This window comes from Magallana gigas, chromosome 4 (genome assembly GCF_963853765.1).
Source record: "Magallana gigas chromosome 4, xbMagGiga1.1, whole genome shotgun sequence".
Classification (NCBI taxonomy): Eukaryota; Metazoa; Mollusca; class Bivalvia; order Ostreida; family Ostreidae; genus Magallana; species Magallana gigas.
Window position 1 is genome coordinate 28227640 of NC_088856.1, and position 15286 is coordinate 28242925.

The following is a 15286-nucleotide window of genomic DNA, read 5'->3' on the forward strand; positions in this document are numbered from 1 at the left end:
CCAAAACAAGGTGACGTCATAATAGACAGTCAGTCAAGGCAAGTAAACAACGGACGCGCAATGCGACGGTTTGCTATCATAAAGGATATAAGGATTTGCGAAGTACTGTGAAGTAAAATCTAGTAGAACATCTGTGTGTTAATTCTTTCAGTCGGCGGAATATCACCAGTGACCGTTTGATGCTGAGGATATTTTGAAAAAAGAACTTTGCACAAAATTGAACTCGTGAATTCTTTGTTGAGCTGAGAAAATTAAGGCAATCTGTTTTCAATTGCTTTCTTAAATTTTGGTTTGTTTCTTCATATAACAAAACAAATGTTGACTGTGTTTTCGGGCAACATTGATTATATTAGCCCCACTTGGGACAAAAATATTGCCCTCCGCTTCGCGTCGGGCAATATTTCGTCCCTCGGGGGCTAATATAATCAATGTTGCCCTCAACCCCAGTCAATATATATATTTATTACCTAATCAAAGATATTTTGTTGTTTTATTACAAATTAAATATTTGCGTCTATTTTGAACTGCCGGTCAATAGACTGCGATCTATTGGACCGCCGGTCAATAGACTGTGATCTATTAGACCGCCGGTCAATAGACTGCGATCTATTGGACTGGCAACGTATTTCACAACGCGGGTATGTAAATGTTACATCCTTTCGATAGTTCTCAGGGAATGTATATTCCTTTACATAGACGCTGTTTTTAGTACTTGGTGAAACCAAATTCAATGTTATCAAAATCAACCAATCAACAGTTTTAAAGCCTCATATAAGGTAAAAAACCATTAAAAATCTAATGGGTTGAAGACTCGCCCTTCTTTGTGTAAACTTATTCTAAATGGAGATATTAAATAGCAGAAAATTAAATCATAAGGAATGAAATCAATAGATACCAAAGTTTTAAACAAATATTAAAATGGATTCAGTGGATTGGAACAGTTTAAGCTTTTTTATAAACCGCTTAGCTTTTTATAATGAACCTAATAATAGTAAAATATTGGGTGGCCAACCAATTAAATAAGGCTCTGATTGATCAAAATTGCATGGTTCTAAAACTTCCTTCTCTGATTCAATTTATAAAATTTTGTATTTAGATTTTTAACCCTTGATGTTGACAGTATACCCAGATATGTAACGTTCAAAGGTAACCAATTGTTTTATACAATTATAAATAAAAGAAAAAAAGATGCAGAAAAACTTTATTGGTGGGTCGATCTTTTAATTGAATGTTTTGTTTCTTTTGAATTATGATTTCAAAGTTTTATTACACAATTGAAATCTTGCTTCCTTCTTTGAAAGAATAATATTTGGAGAGGATGATATATATAATTGTTATATTCAGTACCATATTCTCACTATATAACTCTATATAGATGAATAGTGAATAATTGTAATATTAGCTCGTCCGAAAAATATTAACCGGTCAATATTTTCTTGATATTGACCGGCTAGGAATAATATCTAGAGAACATTCCCTGTATTTCAAATAATCGCCTCTGATTTGTTGCTTTGTAAACGATGACGTAAATAACTCTTTGCAACTCCAAAACAAGGTGACGTCATAATAGACAGTCAGTCAAGGCAAGTAAACAACGGACGCGCAATGCGACGGTTTGCTATCATAAAGGATATAAGGATTTGCGAAGTACTGTGAAGTAAAATCTAGTAGAACATCTGTGTGTTAATTCTTTCAGTCGGCGGAATATCACCAGTGACCGTTTGATGCTGAGGATATTTTGAAAAAAGAACTTTGCACAAAATTGAACTCGTGAATTCTTTGTTGAGCTGAGAAAATTAAGGCAATCTGTTTTCAATTGCTTTCTTAAATTTTGGTTTGTTTCTTCATATAACAAAACAAATGTTGACTGTGTTTTCGGGCAACATTGATTATATTAGCCCCACTTGGGACAAAAATATTGCCCTCCGCTTCGCGTCGGGCAATATTTCGTCCCTCGGGGGCTAATATAATCAATGTTGCCCTCAACCCCAGTCAATATATATATTTATTACCTAATCAAAGATATTTTGTTGTTTTATTACAAATTAAATATTTGCGTCTATTTTGAACTGCCGGTCAATAGACTGCGATCTATTGGACCGCCGGTCAATAGACTGTGATCTATTAGACCGCCGGTCAATAGACTGCGATCTATTGGACTGGCAACGTATTTCACAACGCGGGTATGTAAATGTTACATCCTTTCGATAGTTCTCAGGGAATGTATATTCCTTTACATAGACGCTGTTTTTAGTACTTGGTGAAACCAAATTCAATGTTATCAAAATCAACCAATCAACAGTTTTAAAGCCTCATATAAGGTAAAAAACCATTAAAAATCTAATGGGTTGAAGACTCGCCCTTCTTTGTGTAAACTTATTCTAAATGGAGATATTGTAATGCATGCAACAGGTTTTGTGCATGTAAAAGATGAAAAAAAGTCTTAATACATTGCATAATGGCGCGAAAACCATCTGCGATATGCAAATTGTAAACCCCGAAAACTAAAGAAGGAATTAGGTAATAAAACAATTATTTAATGCTTGAACAGTCAATAGACCAGAATTTTTCCCTTGGTGCAGGGAACTTCTCAGTATGATCTATTGCCCTCGGCCGTTGGCCTCGGGCAATAGATCATACCGAGCTGTTCTCTGCATCTCGGGAAAAATATTCTGGTCTATTGACTGCTCAAGCATTAAATAATTGTATAATATATATAATAATTATTATATATAATAAAAAATAACAAAAAGCCAATCGATTCAAAACTCTACCGGTTTCATTGTAATCTTCAGGAGTTTAAATTTGTACAATCACCATAGATACATAAGTACATACATTAATTTCCAAATGATCATTGTGACGTCATATAACAACAAGTTTATGTTGTGCTTTTCAGAGTTGATTGACGTCATAGCATAATTATGTGTTTTGTAATAGTACGGGAATAACGTAAAATATATTCAAATATTCTATGATAATATATATATATATATATATATATATATATATATATATATATATATATATATATATATATATATATATATATATACATATATATATATATATATATATATATATATATATATATATATATATATATAATTTAAAAATAATAAATATCCAGAATAAAACCACAAATTGATCCTATTTATTGCAAACTTTTTCACCATTCTTGGCTCTTCAGGCAGTTATGTATAAATGACTAATATTGATGTTACTACGTTACATATTAGTCATTTGTACATAACTGCCTGAAGAGCCAGGAATGGCGAAAACATTTGCAGTAAATAGGATCAATTTGTGATTTTATTCTGGATATTTAATATTTTTAAATTATTTAAAACTGTGCCGATTTATCTTTTGTTGTATTGGTAAATTATATATATACACACACACACACACACCTCATCTCTTTACTATTTATTTTATAAAGCCATTTATTACAAAAATTTTTACCGCTGGTGTTTTTTTTATAATGATACTACAGTAAAACTTGTTGAGTCCGAATGTTGTGCATTCCAGCATGTTGTCCAATCCCACAAAATTCCCTTGACATTTTTTTTTATCATTTTTGTTTAAATCAAAGGCCTAAAGGGCCTATGAGTCGACTCGCTCTGAACGTGTTGTCAATATTTTGATGTATTTGTTTTTATTACATTGTTAAAGCAATATGAGCTGCAATTTTCATGATGAAATTTTTTAACGAAAATGTCATTTTCTACTAAAATGACAAAAATATCATGGTTTTTAAATTTCTTTTTGCCGTATTTTTGTGAAAAGGGTCGTTAAAGAGCCTTAATTGGAGCAAAATTGAATTATTGTCGTCCTGTACAAAAATTGATTTTCTATATGTTACTTAGAAGAGATATCTTTACTCTGACAAAAATTAATGATTTTTTCCAACCTTATTTATCATAAAAGTTTAAGTTACATGCAGACTTAGCATACTAGCAGGTTTTTACAGCAAAATAAAATTCTAACAAATACAGCTCATATTGCTTTAATAATTCATAAAAAAAAATTTCTGTCTTTTGTAAATAAATTAAACATAGGTGAACAAAGATTACTGGGCTCATTGTGGCAGACATCACCTTTATGAGACCAGCTTTATCATATTAAATCATATGATAATAATATTTAGATATCCTATTTATTAAAAAAATTATCTTTCATGATTCATGATTTGTTGTAGCCAGTGATAATAAGATACTTCTATACTTAATTCATTATTTATTTCAAATTCTGCGTGTTGAAAGCAGAAAAGGGTCAATGAATGTCTGATTCCTGATTCATCAACTCGTGTCAGTACTTTCAGTACTTTGATTCAACATTTCAATGATAGACTGGCAATGCCTGCCAGACTGGCAATGCATAATATCGTAGGATAGAGAAAAAGGACCAGTATATTTCAATGAGAAAGAAAAGGAACTATTTGCATTATATGGCACATTATCAATTCACGTTTGTGCTCAAAATCCACTCCAAGAGATCCGATGACAGCAAGGGTATTCTTGCTTCGCGAGCTGGGTTTTTCTAAATATAGATTTTACACTTTTAAAATGGAACAAGGTTTTCCACGTGTAAGTTGTCGAATTCATGGGCGGCAATTGAAGAGAAACTACTTTGATTTGTTTTATTTTTTAAATATCAAGAAAAACTTTAAAATATTTGTGTAAATCACGAAAACAAAAGAGATTAATGCATGCACTATTTACATTAGCGCATGAATAATGTTGTGCAAAATTTTCCCAGAAATGGCTATGATAACAAGGACTTAGTGAGCCGACTCAAAAATGTTGTGCAATCAAGATTCTGTAAACCATCCACGCTGTATAAACCAGACTCCTTATAATTAGTGAGGGTAATCTCCTGTAATCTGGCCACATATCGATCGGCCTTATGCGTGATAACTTTACTGCTTTTTTTTTTCCTAACAACCATTTCCAAAGCCAAAATTAGATCAATTAGATTATACTTCACCCCATTTTTTTCAGGTTGTGATTCTGGATACCGCGAGAGTACGACCGACGATATCATTTGTAATGCCTGTTGTACTTGCAGAGTAACATTTTATTCTGTCAAAATGCTCCATTCTTGTAATTTTAAAATATTTACTCATTGTTTCCTGCATGAAAATAGTTCTTGCCATTATATAATCAACCACATTGTCATGTGGTCAATGTCTGTTTAGCAATTTCCGGTGAAGCATGCACTTGTCTCATGTCTTCTCAGTTTAATCGGGTGTTGAAAAATTATCCATAATTTAATTGAAAAGGTATTTCCATTGTACGTATTCCGTTATGCAATTATTGAAATGAAAATTAGCACTGTAATCACAATGAGAATGAGGATGACTAATATATTTCAAAAGAAATGAAAATGTTGAAGAATAGACGATCAAAACCTACTGCATTAAATACCGGTACTAAAATTAATTTGCAACAACGTCCTCCGAATGGATGTTGCCTAATCCACCCAAATTTCTCAGAACCACCCTCCCCCGGACTTTATTACATAAATTTAAATGCTCATTCAAAATTTTTTGAACATGTTTTGGCTTAAACATCACCTTGTAAACATGTACATATAAATTTTTACAGTGCCTCTCTTTAATAACTCACCATGCAGATAAACAGCTCCATCAAAAACTTCCAAAGGAACAGTCCCGTTGGGCCCATATTTGATATCCACTTTTTTTAAGCCTTCCCCCTCTGTCTATGAAGGAAAAAATCTTCAAGATCATACTCAGACATAATGCAGTTTTTTTTTTTCAGCCAATTAGAGACTGGGGGCTGGGGCCTTTTCAATTGGGAAAAATAGCCACAAAATAGGAAAAGTTTTTTTTATTCATTATAATAAAATTAAATGATTTTTTTTATCATTTATTCAAATACTAATCAAAGCACAATGCTTCTTTTTATAGAGTTCTTCAAATTATTTATAATTCTGTTCAGTATTTCTTGATAAATTTGACAACATGTAGTACAAAGATTTTTTTCTAAAAATTGCAATTGGAATTTTGGGTCTGAAATTGGGAAAATATTAGGAAATTTTCAATTGGGATTGAGGCCGAACTTTAGCCCCAAATCAGGTCCAAAAAAATTTAAACTGTAATGTAAACATAACTGAGCAAAATTAAGTAGTTGATTTAAACAAGGATGGTGTATAAAAATGGCCATTCTTAATAAATATAAATTTTATACCCTAATGATTTAATAGCAGAACATCAATTATAAATGTAAAACCGTAATCATTTTGTTGATAATGAACAAATACATTTACACAAGATTGATAACCTTCATAAATAAAACGAGCAATTTGTCATTTTACAGTTAATTTTTAATTTTCTGCAAATCAATGGAGTGCTTATATTCTACCTTTATATTCAAACATTCTATGTTGTCTTCTCCAGGTATCTTCCTCCCATTGAAAAAGGGGCCTGAATCATTAACAACACGACAGCGGTATATAAACTGCAAAATAAAAAATAAACAAGTGAAAAGCTGTCATTGTGACAGCACACCAAGTTTTCTTTTATGTAAACTGTATCCATAATCCAGTGAAATGGAGTACCCTATATACAATATTTTACCAAAAAATGACTAGATTCAAAAGCTGGTGTTTTTTTTTAATAAATAATCAGAAATCAAAATCCGACCAATATGCACACCTCTGATATATATCTACAATTGATCAGCAAAAGAACATCTTCCTATCTAAACAAGAATAAAATTCCTGGGTCCCCCGCCGGTCAAGCAGTATACTAGTATCAAGTCTATCGACCAAGGCTGATTTAGGAACTTGACCAAGGTATTAGTGGTATAAACATTTAGTATAAATTTATTGAAAATCCGTCAAAATTTGTAGGCATGAGCGCGCTTACAAGGCCAATTCTTGGATAAAACGGAGTCATTATTGTGGTCAAAGTCCCATAACTCCAACAAAAAGGATCGACCAATGCTGATTTTCGAACTTGACCAAGGTAATAGTGGTATAAACATTTGGTATAAATTTAATGAAAATCCGTCAAAATTTGTAGGCATGAGCGCGCTTACAAGGTCAATTTTTGGATAAAACAGAGTCATTATTGCGGTCAAAGTCTCATAACTCCAACAAAAAGTATCGACCAATGCTGATTTTCGAACTTGACCAAGGTAATAGTAGTATATACATTTGGTATAAATTTAATGAAAATCCATCAAAATTTGTAGACATGAGAGCGCTTACAAAAAAGTGTGACGGACGGACACACGGAAGCACGGACACACGGACGCACGGACGGACGCCCGGCATTTGTATGTCCCCGCACCGCGTTGCGGCGGGGGACAAAAATGACTAAGTTCAAAAGCTGGTATTTTTTTCATGAATTATCAGAAATCAAAATCCTACCAATATGCACACCTCTGATATATGTACAATTGCTCTGCAAAAGAACATCTTCCTATCTTGAAAACTGTAGAAGGAGTTATCCGTACAATGAGGGTACCCTATATGCAATATTTTGCCAAAAAATGACTAAGTTCAAAAGATGGTATTTTTTTCATAAATTATCGGAAATCAAAATCCTAGCATTATGCACACCTCTGAAATATGTACATTTGATCTGCAAAAGAACAACTTCCTATCTTGAAAACTGTAGGAGGAGTTATCCGTACAATGAGGGTACCCTTTTGGCAGCCGCCTGCCATTTTCACCATTTCAATAACCGGATTTTTCCTTCGGAAAACCCGGTTAATAAAAAATTGGTAATGCGGTGATCTATCCGAACAAAAAGTATCTGCTTCCATTTTGAAAAAACTGCTGATCAGTTTTCACTTTCACTTTTGCTTTAAAATTTACTTTCTTTAGTCATGCGCAGTTAAAGTAATCTGATGACATGATTTGCATAAAACTAAATCATGTCTGTAGTTTTTGCTATGGATATGCGGCGGAGCAAAATTTATTGTACCGTGGACGATAATAGAAGGGTACTCAAAGAGTTGCACTTTACTAACTTTTGACCTTTACGAAAGTGTGAAATCATGGCTCAACCCTAAAGCCTGCACCTCTGACCCAGGGGGCATGAATTTCACACGTTTGGTAGAAATCTTCATTGACATTATAACCATTCATTAGTTTTTTCAACAATGTCAAATGGAAGAAGATTTTTAAAGATTTAATACATTTTCAATATATGGCTACTAGACTATGACCCGTGCATGCATGGGTTGACTTGACATTGCATATTATATCGGACATTTACGAAATAGATACATCGACCTACCCTATTGTTGATATTTAATTAACCAAGCTTGAAGCCTACAATAATGCTATTAATCTCCCAATATCCTGCTTAGTTAGAATAATCTAACTGTGTCTCGTGACAGGCCTTCACAACAGCTAAAATGCCTCTCATATAACTGTAAAGTAGCAGAACAATGCAGTGAAACAATTTTGGAGAAAATTATAGAAGTAGCACTGAAAATGACAGTCAAAATATTTATAACAAACCATTTTGAGGCTGTAAATACCTTTCATCTAAAATTAAATTCATATTTTTGAAAAATTCATCACCTTATCACCAATTTAATTCATAGTATTGAAAAATTCAACACTTTATCACTTCAAATTTACATACCATATTGACATTCGGACATCTCGGGAATTTTTATAGTAAATGAACGTAGTACAATTATCTCCCGTATTTTCTTTGATGAACAGAATATACATCAAAGGACTTTGTGCAGTATGGTCTAATATCTGCCCCAATTTTTAACCAATTTCTAAATAGTGTCGTATGAAAATCAAATCTTCAAAAATCATTGTACAGAGGATGCCTATCACTTTAATCTTGATTTTAGTCATCATTGCCCAGTTGCGGTTTATCTATGACATCACCTAAATGACTACATTCCCACACTTTTGCAAACAAATGAAAATATTGTCATTTTTCTTTATATTTTGCCTTCGGAAGTAAAGAGCGCAGGTCTGTTAAATACAATTTTAAGATATGGTTTTCTTTATATAAATATACAAAACATACTAAAAAGTGGTACTTGAGCAAGGCTGCTCTTGATGTTTCAAAGTCAAAAAACCCTCGGAAAACACCTATATTTCGCTACAAAACATCAATTTATCAAAATAGACAATCTTCATGACGTCATTTCTACATTAATTGACATCATTGTGGGGACAACCTTTTACACACTTATTTCTGATATGATTTCAACTATGTTCTACCTCATTTTTAAAGCTTTTTAAAACAAGAGGCCAATTGGCCTTAACGGTCACCTGAGTAGCATATATCCCATACACAAACTTGTCATGGAGTCTCAAATATGCATCAAATTAATTAGGTTTCATACTGGTGTAGAAAAATTATAAATTTGTAATGACGACCACATTTCAAAAAGAACTGTGAAACCTATAATTTTGGTGAAAACTAAAAGATCTGGTCTACAAAATCATGAATTCAGTTTTCCTTTCAGGTGTGTGGGAGTAAAGAAGATAATTTTTTAACGTTATATGCATTAATATCTATACATCCATTTTGGCCCTGCCCTAAAGTCAAAACCCATCCTTGAGGGGATATGAAAATTAAAATTTCAGTAGAGGACTTCCTCATAAACATAATTATTAGTCAGTTTTTTTTATACAGATGTGTGAGAATAGAGACGAAAATATTTAGACATTATGTGCATTAACACTATATGCCATATTGCGCTCCCCCTTCATGTCCTGAACCCCAGACCCAGGGGGCAATAAATTTCACAATTCAGGTAAAGGAGATTGTGGATATCATAACCATGTATTCAGTTTTTTTGCCAACATGTGTGGGAGTAGAGAAAAAGATTTTTTAAAGATTTAATACATTTTTACTATAGGGCCATATTGGCCCCACCCTAGAGCCTGATCACCAAACAAAGGGGTCATGAATTTCACAATTTTAGTAGAGGTCCTCATGGACATCACAACCATGTATTCAGTTTTTTGCTCACATGTTTGGGAGTAGAGAAGAAGATTTTTTAAGATTTAAAACATTTTTAATATAAGGCCATATTGGCCCCGCCCTAGAGCCTGAACACCTAACAAAGAGGTCATGAATTTCACAATTTTGGTAGAGGGCCTCATGGACATCATAACCATGCATTTAGTGTTTAACAAATATATATGGGAGTAGAGAAAAAGATTTTCTAAGATTTAATACATTTTTACTATTTGGCCATATTGGCCCCACCCTAGAGCCTGAACACCTTACCCAGGGGTCATGAATTTCACAATTTTGAAAGAGGGCCTCATGGACATCACAATCATGCATTTAGTTTTTAACAAATATATGTGGGAGTAGAGAAAAAGATTTTCTAAGATTTAATACATTTTTACTATATAGCCCTATTGGCCTCACCCTAGAGCCTGAACCCATGACCCAGGGGTCATGAATTTCACAATTTTGACAGAGGGCCTCATGGACATCATAATCATGCATTTAGTTTTTAACAAATATATATGGGAGTAGAGAAGAAGATTTTCTAAGATTTAATACATTTTTACTATATGGCCATATTGGCCCCAACCTAGAGCCTGAACCCCTGACCAAGGGGTCATGAATTTCACAATTTAGGTTGAGGGCCTCATGGACATCATTATCATGCATTTAGTTTTTAACAAATATATATGATAGCAGAGAAGAAGAATTTCTAAGATTAACTAGAACTTTTTTTGTCTTCAACAAAAAGTAAGGGCTTTTCGACATCCCTTTTTCCTTTTTTGATTGTAAATGTCAGGTAAAATCGTATCTATTGTTTATTTAAAAATTCTTTACCGCCTTGGTATAATCAGTTGCCTATTAGAAATATAACCTTATAAATAATGTGATGTCAAAAAAAGATAACTTCAGCACTTTAAAAGTAAATATACTTTTAATTTCTAAAATAATATTTCAAAAAAAATCATAAAAAAGTAAGCATTCCTTTCTCAAATAGAAAACGTGGTATGCCTAAAGTATTAATGTTCTACGTTCATTGAGCAAAGCGAGATAACTCTTTGTAAATCACTTTTTCAACTTTTAAAAAGTTGCAATATTCACACCCTTAATACTCCTATCACAAGTCAAACAAGAGGCCCAGGGGCCACATTGCTCACCTGAGCAACAATTGCCTTAATTCTGATCAAACTAGCATTACAGTATCAAAATATTTTGACAACTAAGTACAGTAGATCTTGCTAAAAAAAGATTGAAAACCTGCCAATTTTTATCCACCTCTTTTTTTTTTGGTAAACACCAAGCCCCTTTTGTTGTTGTACCTGTAAGAAGATTTTTCTCTATTCCTATATATCCCCCCCCCCCCATTTCGTGGCCCCACTTTCCTCTAGGGAATCATGGTTTCATCAACCTTAAATCTGCATAACCTGTGCTTTCACACTAAGTACTGAGTTTAGGACCGAAAACTTTCCAAGAATATTTTTAAAGAATTTCTCTATATATTCCTATGTAAAAATTCAAACCACCATCAAGGCCCCGCCCTACCACCAGGGACTGTGATTTTGCAAACTTGAATTTACACATCCCAAGGATGCCTCTACACAAGTTTATGTTTTCCTGGCCAAATAGTCTTTAAAAAGAAGATTTTTAAAGATTTGTTCTATATATTCCTATGTAAAAATTCATCCCCCATTGTGGCCTCACCCTACCCCATGACTATTATTTAAACAAACTTGAATCTATACGATCTGGGGGGTGCTTCCATTCAAAGAGCTAGAGCCACGAAGCATCAAAAATTGCCCTATCATTAAAAATTACCATATTTTGGTAAAATATAGGGTAGAATCTTAGCTTTTCATAACTTTTTTTCTTTTTTCGATATCTATCATACTTTTTAATAAACGGAGTTTACAATATGGCATTGTTTTGATGAAAAATGTAGAACAGGCGTAATTTTTGTTAAGTAACGTCATGAAATGATAAAACTACGCAAGACTTGAATCTAATAAAATAATCAAAGAACAAATAAAATTATCATGTAGACATTATAATTAATTTATGAAAATAAATTTATTGATGAAAATAGCATGAAAAGCTTATTTACAATAAAGTTTAAAACATATGACAGGGACCAGTGCTGAAGGTCAATATAACGGCGGTACATTTAAATATGTCGGCGTCTTAAAAGTTCTTTTTTCTGCAATTTGAAACTGCATGAAGTAATGCTGATGATGAGCAATGTATAACTGAGGATTAATCATTGAATTCTACCAATGCAATCACACATTATTAAAAATAAATATATAAATATGACAGAGATACGGTAATTGAATTTAATAGAGATATAATATATGTAATCTCTGTTTTATTTTCCCAGTTTCCCGTGGGCTCACCATGCGTTCATATGCGCTTACCGTGCGTTCACTTGCGCTCTCCGCTCGCTCCGTTCCCGCTCATCGTTCACAAATCGCCCACCGTGCGTTCACAAAGATTTCGCCTTGCGCTCACTGCGTTCGTTTAGTGTTCACTTATTGTTTAGTCAGATAATATTATATTTAGGCTTATAACAATACAAACATTTAGTTTATTGTTATTATTTCCTGATTACCAACGAAACACAACGTAACAATACCGCCCGTGGCACTCCGAATAAATCGTTCATCTTGCGTTCACATAGAGTACATATATCGTTCAATGTTCACTTTGCGCTTGCGTTTGCGCTCTGCGTTCGCTCACAGATCACCGTTCATAAGCGCTATCCAAATTCGGCTCAGCGTGCACCCGCCATTCGTTTAGAGTGCACTCTCTGTGCGCTCACCGTTCACAAACTGTTTAAGTGTAAAATAAAACCTTTCAACGACTGTGTATATGTAATAGATATACTACTGTCTAGTAAGCCAAAAGCAGTTCTGTATGAAATAATATAAAACAGTTTCGAGGCCCGTTATAGGGCCAAGAACAGTGATATTTTTTCATACAGAAGTGTTTGAGGCATATATAGTACTTAAATCACTCCATTGAATATCATTGTTGATTCCTGAGACAGCCCGCTTTTAAAGAATAACAGTGATATAACCACTGATAATGGTCTGATATTTAGAAGCTCTCTAATATATCGGACTGTCACAAGTACAATTTTTGACTGCTGGAACAAGGGAATGACATTACAGCAGTGTTTTAATGTTCATTGATTAAATGAAAAAAGAATATTGATTTCTTTAAAAATATTCTTATGAGTTTATTCTTCCTTATAAATGCCATAACGTCTATTCATTTACATTAATTTCATTTTTTCTAGTGATATTCATGTACTTTGAAAATTGTTACAAGTGATAAGCTATCCGTAAATGTCTCGAGAATTAAGATCATATTTCAGAGAGAGAGAGAGAGAGAGAGAGAGAGAGAGAGAGAGAGAGAGAGAGAGAGAGAATGTGGGTTTACTATTTTGAAGCGAATATAGGTTAAAATGAACATTTTTATTTAAAACATCAAGCAGTAGCACATAAATAATATGTAAAATTGTCTTGAAAAGTCGAATTCATAGCAAGCATGTAGAATTTGTGTTATCATATATATAGATTTGTAGTGAACTCGGCCGTAAATCGATTTTTTCAGAGGGTAGGGAAGGGGGGGGGTTGAATGGAAACAAATACTGTTTTAAATCTCTCTGTACTCATCGTTGTTTTTTTTTTAAAGAAAGGGCCCGGCAATCTGATTTTTTTTCTATATGCCATACAAGAAAAACTTTAATTAGATTTAATACGCATAAGATAATCAAAGATGATTTCAATCGAGAATTTTTTAGGCAAAAGTAAGTCACCGATGTACACACATTTAGGGTGATTTTTTATTTTATTGGGCAAATTATCAACAAAGACATCGCAATTAGGATTATACTTCTATATAGTGCACATGCTGATAATGTTTTCTAATCTGTGTATACCAAATGCCGTCTTGATCGAAACGGACACAATCCATCTTTTAAGAAATGAGTGTAACTGCATGTAACGGTTCACCGGAAATACATTGACCACGCGACGAATCAACACTGATCAACAGGTGGCTGATAAAGAAAAGACGTATGCATTGGCAAAATGTTTTTATGCAAGGGACGATGGCTTAATATTCAATTACAGCTGTACTTAGGAATTAAATAATCAAGTTTCTTGACGGAATAAGTTTATCATATATGTACCGGTACATGTTTTCACGTGATGTCGACTGTTTTCTCCCGCAGTATTCAGGAACACGTACTTGTGTGAAAAAAATCGCTTGCATCTTTCCTTTCGTTTATTGCATTTCACCGTTTGACAAAAAACCCACAAATAGCTACGTATACATGCTATCGCTTATTCTACATAAAGGTATAGGAATATATATTTACTTACTTACGTACAATGTTAACTTTGCCAATTAAATTTTTTTCTGTTTGTTAGCAATGTTCATGTATCTCATATTCTACTGCAATTGAATAATACCGTGGTACATAGAAATAATGCTTTTTAAAAATGCCTACTTTACTGGTAAATTCTATTGGCAAAATACTGAAAGAACTCAAGATTCCATGTACAGATTCAACTGACGTCGCAAACGTCAAACTATGACATCATTGATGATGCACGATGTAAGCATGAATACACAGTATAAATTTACTAGCTAAACATGTTAAAAGTTCAGTTTATATGCATTTCTTCCTCAGTCAAATATTTAATAAAATGATGATTTTGTAAATAATCACATATAATTCTTTATCATTATTAATTTAATTCTGCTATTTCAACAAAAAGGAAGCAAATAATTACATTAAAATAGAGTAGTCAGTTTTATTTTCTGTTACTAAAATTTTCTAAATTTGTAAAATACATATTGGCCACACTTGAGTACCTCTACGAAATTTTGCAGGCAGAAGAAATTTTTTGAAAATTTGACTTTTTGGGCATATTTTGCCCCACCTATGGCCCCCCCGAGGGAGGTAGAGCCATGAATTTCACAATTTAGATTCCTCTTACCATAGAGATGCTCCACACCAAAAACAGTTACAATTAGTTTTGTCGTTTTCAAGAAGAAATTAAAAATGTAAAATTGTGAACGCACAGACGCACAACAACGGATGAAGACCAATTGCAATAGGTCACCTGAGTGAAAATGACATTTTTTTTGGTGCGTATTATACAAAAAAGCTGCTGTTTTTTCACCATTTTTGGGGCAACTTTGGGGATTCCGCATTATACACAAGTGTGTATCATACACAAAACTATACAGTTATGAATTTCAATAGAGAAACTCCAAGTACCAACTACCACATGGTTGTTTTCAGAC

The 15286-nt window shown here is 33.2% G+C and overlaps 1 protein-coding gene across 3 annotated transcripts in view; it reads right to left on the reverse strand.

The window, feature by feature from the left end:
* The window catches only part of LOC105317263 (plexin-A2), a 91030-nt gene that overhangs the window by 37145 nt on the left and 38599 nt on the right, over nt 1-15286 (reverse strand). For all 3 annotated transcript variants that reach the window (XM_066081864.1, XM_066081865.1, XM_066081866.1), the window contains exons 12-13: nt 6384-6479; nt 5628-5721 (exon numbers count right to left, since the gene is read on the reverse strand). In XM_066081864.1, the coding sequence (XP_065937936.1) occupies nt 5628-5721; nt 6384-6479 (190 nt within the window). The remainder of the gene's footprint in view (nt 1-5627; nt 5722-6383; nt 6480-15286) is intronic.